The 20,365-nt window shown below is 33.2% G+C and overlaps 2 protein-coding genes across 9 annotated transcripts in view; one reads left to right on the top strand and one right to left on the bottom strand.

The window, feature by feature from the left end:
* LOC105186172 (BTB/POZ domain-containing protein 7) overlaps window positions 1-20,365 on the top strand; it is a 33,926-nt gene that overhangs the window by 6,492 nt on the left and 7,069 nt on the right. The window contains exon 10 of one of the 5 annotated variants that reach the window (XM_019842809.2): window positions 11,891-12,001. The exons of the other annotated variants lie outside the window; for them this stretch is intronic. Coding sequence (XP_019698368.1) covers window positions 11,891-11,932 — 42 coding nt within the window. The 3' untranslated portion in view covers window positions 11,933-12,001. Of the gene's footprint in view, window positions 1-11,890; window positions 12,002-20,365 lie in introns of those variants that run through there. 5 annotated transcript variants of the gene reach the window in all.
* On the bottom strand, window positions 37-19,174 carry LOC105186171 (uncharacterized). Of its 4 annotated transcripts, XM_025300338.1 has the most exons (4): window positions 18,875-19,172; window positions 6,248-6,339; window positions 2,221-2,342; window positions 38-2,063 (listed from the first exon to the last, which is right to left on the bottom strand). In XM_025300338.1, coding segments are annotated over exons 3-4 (1,257 nt in total). In that variant the 5' UTR covers window positions 2,223-2,342; window positions 6,248-6,339; window positions 18,875-19,172; the 3' UTR covers window positions 38-808. The 4 variants fall into 4 exon arrangements, with proteins under 4 accessions (XP_025156124.1, XP_025156123.1, XP_011144508.1 ...); XM_011146206.3 differs by lacking the exon at window positions 6,248-6,339; XM_019842810.2 differs by lacking the exon at window positions 18,875-19,172 and having other exon boundaries at window positions 6,248-6,340.

The following is a 20,365-nucleotide window of genomic DNA, read 5'->3' as shown; positions in this document are numbered from 1 at the left end:
TTTTTTTACAAGCATTTTTATTAATAAGCATACATGAAATATTTCTTTATAATTTACAATACTTAATACACAGAACTTATTATGTTTACTAATAATCTAGAAGAGCATAATCAACGTAAATATTTTAAAGTATTAAAAGTCAAAGTCGATAATGTATATATATGTATATGTGTGTGTTTGTGTTTGTATGTGCTAGATTTGGTAAATTAGATGAAAGCAAAGCTATTTGCGCATATAGTTGGGGGCAAAAAGCACATTGCTGCACATTTTTGTCGACTTGCTTTGGAATAAACAAAAATCAAAATGATCAGATAATTTTCACCCGTTCTAGAACTTATAAAATTAAAAAGTGATTAGACTTCTTCATTGCTGACACTATACAGCAATATATACATATAATGCATCTAAATCTATAAATCTATATAATAAAGATTGCTCATGTATAATGAGATGCCTTCAAAAATGCGGCGATTATTGGCCACATTTTTAGCGTCGTGTGAAAATAGAATTGCATTATTTTTATATTAATATATTATATTAGTATTTCTATCACTAAAACTGATCCTAGGAACTACTGACTTAGCGATCGTATCTGTGTATTGCTAGTTGCAATCCTTATCATCTAATATTGTCTTGTAATATTGTCACCCGTATACTTGTATGTAATATTGTAAACTTGATCTCATTTGAAGAGCTATCTTTTAATTTTTTACTGTTAACGATTTGGTGGATATGGTAGCATTTATTTTGCACTAGACAATCTTTACGATAGGGCTGATTTTATTATATAAATAAACTTTTCTATCAATCAATTCACGAACCACCCTTTTCGATCGAACGTGAACAAAATGTGCAGCAGTTTCCGCTTGTAATTCACGTCATCAATACCACCCGTGAAAATGTCCTTATCTCCATTTAATGTGGATGTTTCCGTGACCGAGCCACGTGCCGCCTGTATCACCTGCACCATCATTATGCATTGGTTGAATTTTTTAGGCGCACTCTGGTTTAAATGCTCTATAAATTTACTTTTGGGAAACAATCCTATATCCACGTTCAACAATTTCAGGTAGTCAATGAAGGAGTTATAATACAAATCAATCATATCGTCAAGATGATCATCCATTACTTCTTCCTGAGAACTCGATATGAGGAAAAATATAAGATCTTTTACGCCGTAGTCATATGCTGTTAATTGGAAATCCACTATCTTCATGTTAATCGGTTTGCCTGACTCGTTATATTTGAATAGCATATTGTTCACCCAGAAGTCGTTGTGTACCAGCGTCCCCCAAGGTTCTTCCGCTGTTTCGACCATGGAATCCGTGGAATAGTGGAATCCGTGTTTGATCGTCTTCTCGATCCTGTCCAGATAAGATTCCGCTTCTGGCATTTTCTTGTAATCCTCGTGCGTTTTTGTCACCATGTCTATCACGCCATTCATCGCATCCTCATTCGAGGAATAATTCAGAACGGGTAGCACCGTTTTTTGGAATAACTCGGGTTTCTTCAGTTTTAAGCCGATCGTTATAGCGTGCAATTTGGCTAGATGACCGATAGCGAAGTCCATGTGTATCTTATCCAGTCCGACAATGCGATCTTGCATGGTGTAATCTTGATCCTTCAGATTCTCTAGAATAATGGCCGCTTGCTCGTCGAAACATTGCGGATCTTTCAAGCCCAATCTACCGGCCACAAATTGGGGCACAATGACGCTCAGTTCCTCCCGGGGAATCCCACTTTCGTCCTGTAACTTCAAAAACTCCGGTGCCACGGCGCTGTAAAAAGTCAATTCCTTCTTGAAAGTTAACGGGCTGTCGAATAAATCCAATAAATATGCCGATCTCGGCGGCAGTTTGACAACTACGTTCAAGGTCCTTTTCTTGTCGTTCTGTTGGGCATTGATATTGATAGCTAATATCACGCTGCCGAAGTTCTCTCCCGGGTCAGTTAATGGCTTCCATTTCATGTTATTTATTTGAAAATCGGGACCGTAAGTTTGCTTCAACAACACCTCTAGATCTTGTATCGGCAGCATGTTATTTGACGTTGGCATTTTCGTCCTAAGACAAGATTTTATAACGATTATTATTCCGAGAAAAAGAATTACTATATATATAATTGATCATATATCATATTTATATATGAACAAACGAGAGAGAGAGAGAGAGAGAGAGAGAGAGAGAGAGAGAGAAAATAAGTTAAAAAACATAGACATACATTACGTATTTGTTGTACAGAATTTGTTGTTTTAGAAAAACTAGAATTTTCTTGAACTTTTCCTTGCGTAAGATGGGTATATTTTATACCTTGTGTATTACATATGTTGAAGAGTGCTCAGGCTGAAATAGAAATTTCTGTTAAAATTTCTGGTCCCTCGTCGCGGAACTTTTGATTGATGACATTAAAAGCGAGAAAACGTTAAAAAATGTTCGTGCTATTTTCAAATAAGAAGGATATTTGTGTAAAAAAAATACTTCAGATTGTTAAAGCATACTTGTAAAATGCTCCGAACATACTGTTTCTTCTTTGGTAGACAATCAACAGCTTTAAAATGACTTCATGCGCACGCACATTATTCTTTATGACTAACAGCATGTTATGGTGAACCTTATATTACATGAATGCTTTTATATATAGTCATTTTACAGTTGTTGATTAATTTTTGAGGAAGAAATATAGTTTTTGGAACATTTCACCAGTGTGCTCTAGCGACCTGAAGTATTCTTTCATAGAAACATCTTTATTCCTTTGGAAATATCTAGAATTTTCTGCAAATCATTCTTGCCTCTGATATCACTATGACTGATTCAATATGACTGCTGACCCAGGAGAATCCAAGAGTCTTGGGTTTATTATATTCTGAATTCTCTTTTATCGTTAAAAATAACTGTAAAAGTGACTTATACATAAGCCTTCTGATTGGCTTTAAGTTACTTTTAGAATCACTTTTAGTAATAAAAAAGAATTCAGGATATAGACTTTAAACTGAAAGCTGTTCAAAGGTAAGAAAAAAATAAAATGTTGCCAGGCACATAGAAAATAATTTTTCTTTCAATTTAGTATTAAGACTACCTAAGCAGTCAAAATTATTGCTTTTGAATGTTTTGTTTTTCTTTATCAAAATTATTAAATTTTATTGCATTTTATATTTTTGATTGACATGGAATAAAACTTAAAAGAATATTAAAGGAATATGCGACATTTTCTTGCCTCTTTTTCTTTGTCTATTTTTTAATTCTTTTTTCTTAATTTATAATTTAATAATTTTCTTTCTACTAGGTGCGCAACTAAGTTTCCGGGTTTTTTTGATCAATGAAAAATGGAAAATTTCAAGAGAAATACAAAAAATGGTTTATTCAAAGTATCATCCCTCGCTAGCTACACATTTTTGCCATCTCTCTGGCAATACATGAATACCGCAATGATAAAACGACGCGTCTTTGGACCGAAACCATTCATCCAACCAATTTTGCACTTCTTCGAAATTGGCCAAGTGTTGCCCAGACAAGCCATGCGCCATCGACCGGAACAAGTGATAATCAGAAGGGGCCAGGTCTGGCGGGTGCGGTAGCAGATCCCATTTCAGCGTTTCGATGGTGTCCTGGACGATGGAAGTGCGATGGCACGGAGCGTTGTCGTGCTGCAATATCACTCGTTCGTGTCTCGTGTCCCATTCTGGCTGTTTTTCGAGCAATGCATGGTTCAAATTGATCAGTTGTTGTCGGTAGCGATGCCCATTACAGTTTCGCCCGGTTTCAGCAGCTCATAGTACACGATTCCTTTCTGGTCCCACCAAACGCAGAACATTGTCTTCTTTCCGAAGCGATTTGGCCATGCCGTCAATGTTGATGCTTCGCCAGGTGAAAGCCATGATTTTTTGCGTTTGGGATTCTCGAAATATATCCACTTCTCATCACCAGTAACAATTCGATGCAGGAAACTCTTTCTTTCATGCCGCAAAAGCAAAATTTCGGAAGTGGCTCTTCGATTTTCCATCTGTTTCTCAGTCACCTCATACGGCACCCATTTTCCTTCCTTTTGAATTTTTTCCATGGCAAATGGTAAACGTTTGGAAATACCTTGGCGAGTCATGTTTAATGCCTCCGCAAGTTGATCTTGTGTTTGCGTATCATCTTCATCCAATAATGCTTGCAGATCGGCGTCCTCAATTGTTTGGTCTTCCGGAGCGCTCCTTGTCCTCAGTGTCGAAATCGCCACTTTTGAAGCATTTAAACCAATCTTCACAGGTAGTTTTCGATGGTGTATGTTCGCCGTAGGCCTCCTCAAGCAAACGACGTGCTTCAGCTGCACTTTTTTTCAAGTTAAAGCAGAAAAGCAAAGCTTCCCGCAAATGCTGTTTATTTGGCACAAAACTCGACATCTTCGTTGTTAGAAAAAATATTTTTGCGTTGCGATATATGTTGGTATTACGACTGGTTATTATTAACAGATGTCCAAGCTATAAAAAAAACACAACTTCAGACATGTATGTCGACTACATGTGTCGTTAGCGCCATTCATGTGTGAAACCCGGAAACTTAGTTGCGCACCTAGTATAATAACATTAATTTTTTTCTTAATTTACATTTTAATAACTTTGATAAAAATAAATATACGCTAATTCGGCACTAGAATTACCGACGTTAAATCATCGGTAATTCTACTGTTAATAAACAATTAAAAATATTGTTAATAAACAATAAACAAGACAAATTATTAATAAAAAAAATTAGTTGAATTTAAAATTTATTTGTTTTGGTATAGTTCATGTAAACTAATGTACACTAATTAATATTAGTATTTGGCTTTTGACTTATTTTCATTGTTAAGTATGAAAAAGATTTATAATTTTCTTATCTTTGAAAAAAATTTATCTTTGAAAAAAATGGCCGTAACTATTTAATAGTAATTATAACTTATATTTAAACATGATGACTAAACAAGAATTTGTACTTTTAATATGATTTATATTTAATTTGATATGACTTATATCGTTAAGAAACGTAATTATGTTGTATTTATTGACAAATTGTAAAAAAAGAAAAACAGAAAAACAATTTATAATGCATATTGATATGATACTATAATTGCTTCTAGATTTTAAACTAAAGATTTATAAATAGTTGGTTTATACGATACATTTGAATTGTTCGATTAGTTTGAAAAAACAATATTAAATAGTAATATTTGTTTCCATTATACAACATGATTTTATTCAAGAAAATTAAATTTTTGTTATGAATGAAAATGATGTGTCATATTATTATGTTATTTCAATGAACCAAATTTAAGCCAAAAAAATAAAAATAAATAAAATATTTTTGTATATTAAAATATTTTTGATTAAAAAATATTTTATTATTTTATATATAATTGTTTTTAAAAAATAAGTAAAGTTTCTTTTTTTGTACATATATGGAACTTTTCCATTAAATATATATACAGGGTGTCTCAGAACTTTGGTACACGGGCTCCGTAGGGATATAGAGCTAAGTGAAAGGAACGAAAAAGTCCTGTGCCACATATATATATATATATATTAACCTTTATGAAATTCAAATATTTTTATCACGTGAATTCGTTATTTTGCATTTAAAATTTAACTTTATAAGTTTGCTATTTTTCTAGTTTGCGTATTTAATATAATTCTATTTTATCACATTTAACGGAAAATCTAATCATGCATTTATAGGAAGTTTTCTGCAAAATTTTTCAAAATTTTTCTTATATTTTAAACTTCTAAATTCAGTTGTAGACAGTTGTGTTTTTCAAAATTCTCGCGAACAAAACAAAAAGATGTCTAATGTATGCAAACTGTAGAATTTTTACATCAGACAAATTTTTATATTAACAGACAGTTTGAGATTTCAATTTCAAAATTTTTATTGCTTTCATCGTGTATTGAGCAATGTTTAAATTCATCTTCAAACATATTTTCTTTGTGAAAATGTATTTTTAATTCTGTGCAATCAATATGACATACATTATGTAGAAAAAATCAATATATTGTCGGTAAAGTTTCAAAGTATGACATTCCCTTAAGGATTTACATCATTGGTAGCGTGGAATCATAAATGCTTTTATACAATGGAGGTACGTTAAAAAATAAATTGGAACATTACTCAATATGTGATGAAAACGTTAAAAATTTTAAGATATATAATATCCATTTTTTTTATTAACAATATTGCAACTATTCGTTCGAGTATCTCTTTTACAAATCAATGGACACACGTATACATACACTTTTTTGTTTACAAAGATCGATACTATGATCTCTTAGAATGTTGACAATTCTTCCGAGGCGTACTGCATATGTACAACAAATATGGGTATCTGCACAGGAAATACGAACAGAGTAGCATGATTGCGTTAATTTTCTCGATATAATGTTTTCATAATTGCCTATATATTATCGACATTTTCAAAGTTCATCATCTGCTGTGCATAACCTTAACAAGCAAACAAGAAATTACTTTCCTATCAGTTTTATCACTATTTATAATACACACCTATAGCTTGGCAATATTGTCATGTGCAAAAAATCTGTCGCGACATCGTTTCATTCGAAAAAGACACCTTATCGTTATCTGGTACAGTTGTTCTGCTATCTCGAGTATCTTTGATATGAGAATTCGTACACATACATACTCACAGTGTATACTTTGCTCGTTTAACGTGCACTTGCGGATCGCATCCACTATCAACTGCCATTGCATCGTTAAGCTTCTCTATTTTATAACGAGGAGCGCGTCGATTAATTTGCGACTATCGGTATGCTTGCCGTCGCAACCATGACTCGCTTATGCAAATGCAACTATAGATAAGCCGGCCGCTTTCCTTATCGTTATTCGCAGTAATACTTAGAGGACATTCGAAAACCCAACAATAAATGACGATTGGAAGAATGAAAAACAGTATGAAAACATAAATCTATAACAACCGTCCCCCCTTGAAAAAGGTTAGCCAAACTTCGGCACTCTTTCTACTCTTCCTAAGGATGAAAAAAGTCATATAAACAAATGTTTATATGAAACATTTCCTTTCCGAGATACACTTTTTTGTTTATGATTGAGTATTGTAGGAATGTTTAAGGCTTACTCGAAGAAATTGCTGGAAATGATTTCCTTTACATCGACGTTGCAGAGACGTTCTATCGAAGACGTTGAAAAATTTCTAGTCTATTCGGAATTTTGTTACATGCGGCAATAATCCTTTTTTTCCAGACTATTAATAGAATTATTATCATGGACTAAAGTTTTAAGATGTCCCCACAAATAAAAATCTAAAGGAGTCAAGTTAGGAGAGCATACAGGCCAGGTAATTGGTCCTCCTCTGTCAATTCACCGATTGGTGTAATTGGTGTAATTAAGATATTCTCTAGTAGGTCGACTAAAATGGGCCGGAGCTCCATTATGCATAAACCATATTCGAGTGCGTGTTACCAATGGTACATCTTGTAACAGTGTAGAAAGTTCAGTTTCCAAAAATTGCGTATAATCTCTACCGTTGAGTGTAAATGGAAGAAAAACTGGTCCAATAAGCATGTCTCCAATAATTCCAGCCCACACGTTGCATGAAAATTGGTGTTGGTGTCGAGATTGATTAACAGCATGCGGATTTTCATATGTCCACAGATGTTGATTGTGAAAATTTACAATAGCGTCTTGTGTAAATTTTATTCCATCTGTGAAAAGCACAGACACTTCGAAATGTTATGCACTGTTGCAGATATCATTGACAAAAAATTACTCGTGATTGATAACCCACTGGTAGCAGTTCTTGTATTCATTGCTACAACATATGCTGTCGACAAAAGTGTATCTCGACGATGCGAAGCATGTTAATTAAACTTCATACATTCCTACAATACTCTATCATAGGCAAAAAATATTTATCCTCGGAAAAGAAGAGTTTCCGGACTTATGTTCATATGAACTTTTTTCATTCTTAGGAAGAGTAGAATATGGTTTGGCCACCTTCTCAGGTATCAGCCTGTATAGAATGAAACCGATAATGCGGCGTTTACTAACTAACTTGCGCATTCCTCAGAAATTAGGAACGTCATTATCCGTACTTACTATGGACGTAAACGAATATCGAGTAAAAACGTAATCGTGCCTTTTAACAAATCGTGGCTATTAACGAGGCCAAAGAGACGCAACAAGATCTATTTATAGTGCGCATCGACGATGCGAGGGCCTTTGAACGTTAAGATAAATTAGTTGCAGAAACGACGACGAACGATGTAAACGAGTTCGTCCATGACCGTTGCTTCCGTGTCGCTACGCGATCTTTTACGCGATCGGTCGGACAGAGCCTCTGCCATCGTGTTTCCGACTTTTTAAAATAATATTTGCTTGTTTTTCTTCCTCATCTACGGAGACAATGTTCTATTGTTTTAATTGATCGATAATAACGAGGAAACGAAATAGAAGACAGCAATTATCGAGAGACAATTGTTTGTTTAAGAAACTCGTTACAGTGACTCGTCATATTGAGGCATCCAATTAACTTTCTGACCTGTATAATTGCCCGAGTAACTCCGTGACTGACGACCGGTGACATACTTACGAGCACCAACATTGGACGGGCAGATCGTTTTATTTCTGGTAATGGACCGATTTTATTTTCAGAAATCGTCGCAATTGGGACATTTAAATTTGATGTAATATCGATTCGATACTGCGGCCGGCTACCGTTGCACTCAAATATCGCAGATACACCGAGTTTCAGTAAAGTTTTAACATTTACCAGACCTACTTTATTAGTTTTTCCAATCTCATCATCAAATACAGGGTGATCCAAAATTCCCACATTCGGAGTACAGGACATGATATTTTATGCTAAAACAAACAACTTTTTTATTTAGCAAAATTGCGTCCGCGTAGCCGAGTAGTTTTTGCAGGAGAGCGTATTAAAGTTAACGAATAACCGCTCTTGTCTGTGTAGCACTCAGGGTCGGCGCGCGCACTTCATACTCGCGTGTACCTAGTCAGTGATTAGTATTCATAAGTAATGCCTTTTAAGACACTCTGTTGTGATTAGTTTACGACATCTTAAGACTGTACTTAAGACAATCTTAAATAATAATCTATTATAAACAATATCGGGATTTCACAACTCGCAAAGCATATTACTATTTACATTTATTTTTATTTTCAGATGATATTGTGCAATTTTTTATTCATTTATTACGTAAGAAATATAAAGACAGTACTTATTTTATTAACTTTCCATTATTTAAGCAATATAATACGGAAGAAAGTCAAATCTCGACATTGTTCGTAGTTGATTCTTATTATTTAAGATTGTCTTAAGTACAATTTTAAGGTGTCGTAAATTAATCATAACAAAGCCATATGAGCGTCTTAAAAGACATTACTTATGAATATTAATCACTGACTAGGTACACGCGAGTGAGGTGTGCGCGCCGACCTTGAATGCTACACAGACAAGAGCGGTTATTCGTTAACTTTAACACGCCCTTCTGCAAAAATTACTTATTGGACGCAATTTTACTTAAGGAAAAAGTTGTTTGTTTTAGCATAAAATATCATGTCTTGTACTCCAAGTGCGAGAATTTCAAATCACTCTGTATAATCAGGACCGGCAGTTGCTTTTTGAAAGTCGTTTGTTATCGTTATTCATTTTGAAAAATATTCATATGATATCGTTATTCATTTCGAAAAATAACTTGTTGCCGTATAAAAATGAGAGACAATAAAACTATCTGCACATTTGTCAGTAAGTTTGATTTAAGTAGAGCCTCTTTTTACATATTACACGCGTTTGTTACATGATCAATAGTTACTTATAATTTGTATCTATTTCAACTAAAAATAATTACGTTAAAATAGTTACGTTGATTAAACGTTATGATAATATAATTTGTGTCTGCGCGTTTATAATACTTTATAAACATATGCGCATTAGATCCGACTAGTTCTCATTGTCTTTTATTTTTGTTTGACTTCAATCTAAGTTTTACAATTATTTATTTGAGATTAATTCGTTATTCAAGAAATAACGAGATGTTATAATTTTCATTATTTTTCTTCATTGAACTTTAAAGACTTGTTTTTGCGATCTGCTACCATCTATTCCACGCAGAAAAAAGGTTTTGTTGAATTAACAAAATACCAATAACCGCATGGTTATGTGGTTTATTAATATAGGACGGTAAATGATTCCATTGTGATAACAAATGATTTGTTACTTATGATTTATCGCTCCAACCAACAATTTTATAATGGGAACAAATGTGTTGCATCTCTAACAGTGTATATTTGTTAAAATTATAAATAATGAAAAATTATTTGTTGCAGTAACTGTTTGATTTGTCCCCCGTATAATTATCAAACAATTAGCAAACGTTCATTTCTTGTGACAACAGAAGTCTTTTTCTCAGTACATATAGTCCGTTGAAGAATGATTTTGACATATCTTCTTCTAATAAAATTATGAATATTCCAACTTGTCGCAATTGCAAACCATTTGTTCACAAGCATTTACTCAGCTTTTTGTTGATTCTTATTCGATAAAAAATCAGAAGATAAATATATTTATGTACCTCATAAATCTTTCGTTGTAGTTATGACGCCGAATATCTCACATATCGTTTATTTCTTATTATTTCTTATATACGTTTTGTTTCTTTTACGATAGAAATCGTTTATTGCGTAAACTCAGCAGTGATCCGCAATTGCAACATCTTAGAGTGATCTTCTAATATCATTAGAAAAAATTTAACCTTTTGCACTCAGATATTCCCTCTGAGGGGACATCATAAGTCTAGCAAATCACTTTCAGGGGACATAAAGACTTTATTAGTGGTTGTACAAAATAAATTTATGCGAGTGCAAATTTTTCAGAAATACGTTCAGAAATATGTTTTCTTAAAGTTTTCATTCAAATGTCACGAAAAATCGAATCAAAATATGATATACAGGGTGTCCCATTAAAAAAAAATACCTCAATAAGCTTCTTCAACGAAGTATTTTCAGCAAAAATGTTTCGGATAAAAGTTGATTTCAAGGGGGACATAAAACAACTATACTATTTTGTTTACAAATAGCACCACTTTCGAGATATTCACTGATCATTACTTTTCTTAAATGGAAACCCCAATTTTTTATCACACCGTCTTTTTTACCAATTAATTTAAACAACTTTTGTCTGAAACATTTTTTCATTTGCCTAATATTTTTTGAGATATGTAAGGAAAACTTGATAACTTTTTCAATATTTAACTCATGATATCTCGCAAACCATTTGTCGAAAGAAAAAATGGTACTATACTTTTTTGTTCTACTTGGTCTCAAGAATATATTGTTACAATAGCGCCCTGACTTTTGTTAATTTGATGATTTTGAAATTTCCAAAAGTTCAGTAAGTTAACAAAAGTCAGGGCATTATTGTAACAATACATTCTTGAAGCCAAGTAGAGTAAAAAGGTCTAGTACCACTTTTTCTTCCGACAAATAGTTAGCGAGATATCCTGAGTTAAATATTGAAAAAGTTATTAAGTTTTCCTTAAATATCTAAAAAAATATTAGGCAAATAAAGTGTTTGTAAAAGTTGTTTAAATTAATTAGTAGGAAAAGACGGTGTAATAAAAAATTCGGATTTCCATTTAAGAAAAGTAATAATAAATGAATGTCTCGAAAGTGCCATTTGTAAACAAAATAATATAGTTGTTTTATGTCCCCTTTGAAATCGTACAACTTTTGTTCGAAACATTTTTGCTGAAAATATTTCGTTGAAGAATTATCAAGGTGCATTTTTAAAAATGAGACACCCTGTATATACTAAGATATATGTAAAAAATATCAGCCGGTGTTACATAAAAAGAGAATAGACTTAACAATAAATTACATATTCTCAGTGTGGGAGGAAGAAAACGGGACTGCATTGTCTGCTTAAATAGAAGAACACCAGGTGAAAGACGCTAAAAAATTATTATTGTACAACATATATCAACGAACCTGCAATGCCTATCGGTGACTATTTCACATGTTACCACAAGTTTGAAAAATATAAGATATAACATTTTGATTTTTTGTCATAAATATGTTCCTCAATGTCTAAAGATTCATATAAACCAAATATCATTGCAATAAATTACTTGGTTTCAAAACTATACTATTTAATATGACGCTATTCTTGCTTGCACATTTTCCTAAAAAGGTTAAACATAAAATCTAAATGTGAAAAATCTAAATCATTCTGTAACTGACTGTACATATATTTTACGCATGCCAAGTAACAAAAAAAGTATCGATTATATTCGTTATTCGTCATTAAAAAAAAATGTAATTGTATTACCGCCACCGTCACTAATGAATAAAATAATGACGTAAATAATCGATAAAATAAATAATTGTTTTGAGAAAGAAAATCTTAACGATAATAGTGAAAATTGTGGTACACAAGTAATTCATCATTTCTCAACCTTGTTGAAACACAAATTAATCGAATAATTATCAGTGATAATGTGTACGCATATGTGTACATAAACAATTAAATAAAAAATTAGTAAATTTTGCCCAGTAATAAATGTTAGACTTAGAAATATTAGAAATATTCATTGGTATACGCCTAAAATACGTATTGATAGATTTGCAACATAAGAAAGATAGATCGTTTCCGATAATTGAAATGAGGAGAAATGGTATTTTACTGTAATCAATATGGAAATCTATGTAAATAATTTAATAAGTACGTCACAGAATTCTCACATCAAGATCGTTGAAATGTGCAAAATGGGATGGGTGAGAGGGTTCAAATTGTAGTTCTTGTGTGTGTATTGCGATAAGAAAGTTTAAAGATATACCTAGGATTAACGAGTAACGTAAAATGTATATGAAATGTATATAAAATGTAAACATTACGGGTTTATTATGTTTATTTTAACCGATGTTAGTCATTCATAAGTGGACATTCAATATTTCAAGTACACCAATCCTTCTTTCGAAATATTTATATCGAATCGACGTCAAAAATAAAACGCGAATGTTGAAAATAGTCGATATTCATGAATACAATATATTGTATATGTGATAATGCTTAATCACGCGCGAGTTTATTAGTTTGATTATGATTGGAGTTTATCAGTTAAATAAATATCTAGATTGCTAGGTTATTAAAACGTCTCCTTCTTTTTCTCTTTTTTCTTTTGTATAGGAATGACTTTCATGAAAATAACGTATTATGAAGATATTTGTGATAGTGCTTAATCACATTTGAGTTTATTAGTTTGATTATCATTGGAGTACATCAGTTAGATGAATATCTAGATTGTTAGGTTATCAACGCGTCTCCTCTTTCTTCGTTTTTTTCTTTTTTCTTTTTTTCTTTTGGAACGACTTTCATGACCATAATGTACTATGAAGATAATACTTCTTGATATCAAATTGTTACTATTTGCTGCTTAACGCCAAGCTTTTCAATTCGCAATTTAACTGATTACCAAAATATCTGATTGCTACGTATGAGAACTTAAATGACACAGATGGATGAGAAAAAGGAAAAACATATCGCGAATGACAAGAAACAATTGTCTCGTTTTCATGTACATAGTATGCATGTATGCTGCAGCTCAATAATCATATAATCGCACTTGTAACTATGTTGCGTTCTCAGCGATTATCTTTTGCTAGTAAGTGTTAATCACACCTTTGCCTCATTCGTATGCGGATACATTCTCAGTACGGAAGCAATTCCACGCTGGATCACGCATTAATTTCTTATCGTATGAAAGTCGCATCGGAGCAATTTACTCAGGCGCACTCGCGCTGTTATTCGCGCTAAGCTAACTTCGGCTGTGCAAGACTTAGTCTCGGTCCATTTCTCACACTTTCTACTGTGATTCTATTCGATTCTTCATCGCCGATCTTAGAAATTGATCTTTATTCTACGCAGAAAGTTTGACATTTCTGTTCCTTTTTTTTTTTTATAATATCCATCATTAAACAAGTGTCCCTATAAATTGTCCTTGACATTAAAATCCCGATAGAGTTGTTACTTAAACTTAAAACAAACGAGGAATGAAACTTCGATTTTTACTTACGCCTTACATCTTCAATTTTATATAATTGAAGATATACTTTTATATAACTTTTTATATAACTTTATGTAACTGAATTTTATATAATTGAAGATACACTTGATACATTATTTTGTTCAGAGAAAAAGTTTGCAATGAATAAAGAAAAATGCAAGTGCGTGCTTTATCGACTTAAAGGTAAAATTATCTTCAGTTTCAAATTTCCTTTTTTTATTTTTAGATTATAACGTACAAAGTTGATCGTTCTCTGATATTTTCTGGCGCTTCTCTGAATTAAATAAAAAATTTTTAAAATTTAGAATGATAGTACGGAAAAAATAGCATTAAACGTGAGAAGACTGGACGGACGGGCTAAGAAAAAGATAAGCTCGGCATATTTCATCTATTAATAATTATTTATCGGCAGATATAGATCCCGTGCATATTTATATATTTACCGAGTACAATCACAGGCGCATAACGTTCTCCTGCACCGAGCGACGGATGATGGCAACGATGAGATCTTCTCTTGAAAATAACTCGCAGAATGTTAGACTAATCTTTGAAAGCGCGCTGGTATCATCGGTGAAGAAAAAAACGCAACGTTTGGTATTTTTCCGCGATCGCTTACCTTCTGTCATTAATGGTTTTCATTATTGCATCATCATTGCACCTACGTAAATAATCATGCGATCGAAGTGACACAGCCGCAACAATAAGCAGATGTCGTTTAATTCAAATCGTATCCGGAAGGAATTTGCATGTGACACACGACTTCCTTGGCGGCACACAGTGCAAACAAAGAACGAGATTCAGCGTATACCGTGGAAGAGGATCAATCGCAACTATTCGAATTGAATTAAACAAACTGAATTTCAAGGTTGTGCATAGTGAACTATCTGAATCCTTTCAGTAAAAGTGTCGCGTTTCTTTACAAAGACACTAAAGTGCATGACGAACTCCAAACATTGGTAACGTAAAGGCAATTGTCAAAAAATCATATCCGATGAGCAACTAATTCAATTACAATATCCTTTTCGTATTTCTTCTACAATCGTAAATCAGAAAGGATGTCTGTTATGGGAGAATTCTTTCATTAAACAAGATAGATGCCTTCGAAAATTCACATAAAAAATAGCGGGCAATCTTTAGCAGAAAATATCACACGCACGTATAGAAATCTTTCTATAGCATATATTTTTTGTGTGTATGTTTCTTTTTGTCGGGCTTCTAAATCCAATTATTAAGGTAATGCAGCAATGTTCTTTGAAACATTTCTGAAGAACAAACACGTGTGAAATAGTCGGCTGATTAAAAATTGCAACATTTTTTTCGATGAGTTTTATAACACATTCTCTATCCAATAGAATCGTTTCTTTTTTCTTTTTTCTTTTTGTAATTTTGTAATTTTGATAATCTTTTTTTGTTTTAATATATTATGCAGTAAGATCAATTTTTTTTATATTTGAAAGGAACATTTATATTATACACGCAGCTACGTTTCAACTTTGTTAATCTTTCGACCACGTTGCACAGTTCAAATTCTTACGTTAATTTATCAATTCAACTATAATTTGTTCATCATTCAATTGGTCTTTCTAATTTCCCAACACGTCAAATCAACGTCAATTGATAACACGCTAATGTCATGGAGGAAAGATGAATATTGATAATACCAATTTTCGCCTAACAGTTTGAAGAGCTCTCAAGCTATTTGCCGGATCTATCAGGAAACCCCCGCATTTACGTATGGCATCTGTTCAATTACGACATATTTAATATACTTTATTGGAATTTCTCGGTGGAATTCCTCGGTGGAATTGGAATATCGGTTATTACGGTATTTACCCGATATTGAAGTCATCGTATCAATTATGTACATTCAGTACGAATCAGCTACATCGGCGTAAAATATATTAAAATATATGAAAAAATATATAATATCGCAATAGAAAAGCTCGTATCGTCCGATAACGCATTTTTGTTTCTGCAGTTCAGTTCGAACAACCAAACTCAACACGCGCGAATTTTACACTCGATAACACTCAGACACACGTACTCGCGGATGAACTTTGGAACGTGTTTTGCGTTAAGATTCATCATCATGCTTATTCACTATTCGTATACGCTGCTGAGTATTCGTCGCCGACTTCCATTATCGCGACACAGTTTCGTAGTTTGCAGTTTGTGCGATATTGTTATCTAAAGTTTGCTGGTCATTTTGGCAACAACAGTAAATGCTAATAGTAGTGGCATAATCGTTACATCTTAAATTGACACATTATGTATCAATAAGTCACGAAAATGACGTCGGTATTTTGACGCGTTACGTAACTCGCGAGTGTGTCAGCGTTTATTTCGAAGGACATGTTTCGCAGAAGACGAGTGTTTCGTTTTGTCACGGAGACGCTTGGAGGATGCGTGACGAGAGCTTAATTAGAGTGATTAAGGAGCGGACTATTTTTGCGGATTCTTAAATATAATATCGAGCCGTACAAAAGTAATTTGTTTTTTTTCTTTTTTAAGTTTGACGATGTAACCTCGGAGAACATTATTATCTTTTTCTTTTTGCAAGTTAAACTCATAGTGATATAAAATTTTTCTATCGCATATATAAGAAAAAGAGAGGGGGGAGGGGACAAGGCGAAAAACGAAGGAACATTAATGTTTCTTAAAACAACATAAACGAAATAAGATGCATGCATCTAACAAATTCCCGCTATTTTATCTGTTTTGTAGGTTAAAAAGAAATTTTTTTTATTTTCTTTTTCTTTAACGTTAAAAAAGATTGGCCATTCTAATCAATATTTCATTGAATTAACCTTTTGTAGATATGATGTTTTGTGAGTGTGAGTGTGCTTACTATTTACTACATAATATAAAATAATTTCAGAAATAGGTTTCACACGTTATACAGAAAAATGTTGTATTTCTACGCGCGCTATAAAAAAACAGCCGATAACGAATATATTCGTATATTCGTAACATGTTTGAAACGATAATAGTATCTTGTTCAGAATATTTCAACACATGTCTGTAAAAGATTACAAAGAATTAAATTAGAAATGATAACATACTGGTGGAATTCCAGTTCCATAATATTTGTTAAAACGTTTTGTTTAATAATTCTACATATAGGATGTTTTTTAAGTACTATTCAATATTTTACAAGGCAATTATTAGAGTATTATTAAAAACTCTATAAAATTATCGTTTTTGTGCCTAATAGCTCCTAAAAAAAGAGATTTCTTTCTCAAACTCAAGCTAATGAATATCTTTATTTTTAACCTACGCTATTGACTTTTTATAAAACGGTGATTATAGGTTAAAATTAAAGGTAATTCTTTGCTTATTCATTGACTCGCATTTGAAAAAGAAATCTTTTTTCCATTCAGAAATTATTAAGAAAAATCGATAATTTTATATAATTTTAAATACTTTTTATCTCTCAAAAATATTCAGAAGTATTTATATAAACTTTTCTTCTCTCATGAAATGATCTCTCTCTCTCTCTCTCTCTCTCTCTCTCTCTCTCTCTCTCTCTCTCTTTCTCTCCCTTTCTCTCCCTTTCTCTCTCTTAAACAATTCTTAAAATATTAGGTAATAATAAGAAATATCCTATATATATTTTCTGGCTTCTGCACAATTGTGCTTCAATTGCGGACACTACGCGAATAACACGGGACCGTTCGAGATCTGTAGCCGAGGTCACTTCGGTTTTGGCAAGCTTTGATATCTTACTTAACGTTCCGAGTCTCATGATTAGCTTGCTACGTACGATCGCAAACGTTCGCAAACAAAACGAACATTTCAGCATTTACGACTCTGCGATAGTGATAATGTTCACATCCCAACAGAAACGTTGCAAGTTTTCCGCGCTTCGTTGATTCATCAACCGAATATCGTAATGTAGATAAATTATAAAACTGTGATATTCAAAAGTACGAAATGGTTTAGACTAGTGGTTTGTTCTTTTTAGCTGCACTGCGGAACTAATGCAATAAGTTAGAATGAGATAACTATATTTTTTCTCACTTTAACTTATTACACCAGTTCAGTAGTGCAGCTAAAAAGAACAGACCAAAAATATGCTCGTTAAATCGTCATAATTGAAAGCTATTATTAGTAGATTTTGTGCGGTAACCGATTATAGTAGGAGTTGAAGTGACAGTGTATGAAATATTGGATGCCATAGTTGTCACGAAGAATTCAAGAAAACAAATATTTTTATTATGCTCTTATTTATTAGATAAGAGTGTAGCAGAGAATCAATATTTACAGCAACTATCACTTCGTTTTCTGTCATAATCATAATAATTATCGTTGAAACGTCAATAATTACTCAATCGTGACAATTTGTTATGTTTTTTTTTCCCCCATTTAAACCGCCGACTAAAGAGTTTAATCGACTGATTAAAGACTGCGTCTTTGACGAATTTGGTATTCACACATTTCGTATCCGATAGGAAAGGGAGATTTATTTTTCAATAAGTCTCAGGAGATCCATTCTCTTATTCGATACGAAATATGTTGCGAAATTTATCAGAGAAAAGTATTGTATTTCTTAATTGGATGCCTGCGCGAGTAAAAGTCCACTCATTTTCTAGGACGGAATTTTTTGAATTTCGTTCGCGGTAGCTTTCAAGTTAACGAAGTTAACGAACGACTGTTATGTGTATCGATAATTGTCCACTGATACTTTTGAGTTTCGTGCTAATGGAATTACACCGGACTCGATGGGAAAGTTATTTCTCCGAGACGAACGTTTGTGTACTTTTGCGTGTCTCAAAAAGATCACTGCTGTGTCGCTGTATTATTATTTACCTTTATTTAACACCTACGGCAGAATTGTAAGAGTGATCGGAAGTGAGCGCGTCTGATGCGACGTGACACGTAGCCGAAGTGATTGCGCGCGTGTCTTGAAACGCGCGCGTACGTTCCGATCAAACGAACTAATGCACGTACGCGGAGCGGCGTGGCGAACTTTTTCACGATGACTGTTCTATGCACCGGTGCGGTGCTGTGCGCCGCGTGGTTGTTGCACAGAGCGGAATTCTCGCGACTAACGTCGCGAGGAGACCTCGTCGGTCGCTCTTTGACTTTGCCACTGATTCTCCCCCTTTTTCAGCGCTCGTGTTCATGTTTATCTGTGCCTCTTTAAACGCGATGTCGAATTAGACATAAGTCACCGTAAGGAGGGAGAGGATATATGTATACCACGAAGGATAAAATAGCAATATATAATGCCTAGCGCCGCGCATTGTTGCAATGAACGAAGCGCGCCATTGCTTTCAACACAATGAGATGCAAACGAGTCCGCAGAAGTGCTCTTCTCGCCGTGAAATTAGGATTTCGAAGAGACGCGACGAACAAGGCTTTTCTCGATGTCGAGACGTTGCCTCGTTATAATGTTCTCTGGACAATCCAGAAAAAAAGAGAGAGATAAAGGTGAATTTACTGGAACTCTGACGTCGCGAGATCGAATTCTCTTTTTATTCTTTATGAAAGATCGTTTTATGAGTAATTTCACTGTAGCAAACATAACGATAATATAAATCATCCGCAGGTTTTTATACTCATGCAAATTTGTGACTAATCAATTTTTTCTTTCAATAATACTTGTTACTAATACAATAAAAAATCACTATCGCATATGTATAACGCATGATTCTTATGAAATACACGTCACAAGATATGTCACAAGATATGTTAAGCGGTCGTCTTTATTTCATATTTATATAAATAAGTTGCCTATGTATATCATAATATTGCACAAGAGATATTAGAAAATCGGTTACTTCCGCACATTATAGTGAACATAGTTTAAATTTCCAATAACAATCTGAAAAATACTTCTAATAAAAAACTAAAAGTGATAAAAACTGATAATGAGAGCGCAATATTTTTTTTTCTTTTTTTTATTTTGCCCCCAGGAATATTGCATAAGCTTTACGCTGTTATAAGAACTGAATGTTTCACAAGTTTGTCGTAAAGTTGGATTCTTTTCGATGAAATGAGTTGTACATGCATATGTTCGCACGCAGAATATACAACTAAGATATATACACATAATGTGAGGCGGTGATTTAAAAGAATTAAACCGCTCGCGACATTCAATCTATTTACAACAATTATTACTGGTCTGTTATCTTCGTTCTTTATTACTGATGTACTAGATTCCACGTGTAACATTGCGATTCTTCTATTGTGAGACCTCAGTAATGTTGTTGATGTAATTTCATGTAATTTCGCAGAGTAATGTTTACTAAAACATTACCTTAATGCTATTACTGATATTTCATACCGTGTTAAGTA

The sequence above is a fragment of the Harpegnathos saltator genome, unplaced genomic scaffold, assembly GCF_003227715.2.
Source record: "Harpegnathos saltator strain DR-91 unplaced genomic scaffold, Hsal_v8.6 scaffold358, whole genome shotgun sequence".
NCBI classification, from domain to species: Eukaryota; Metazoa; Arthropoda; class Insecta; order Hymenoptera; family Formicidae; genus Harpegnathos; species Harpegnathos saltator.
This window is presented reverse-complemented; position numbering and strand designations above follow the sequence as displayed.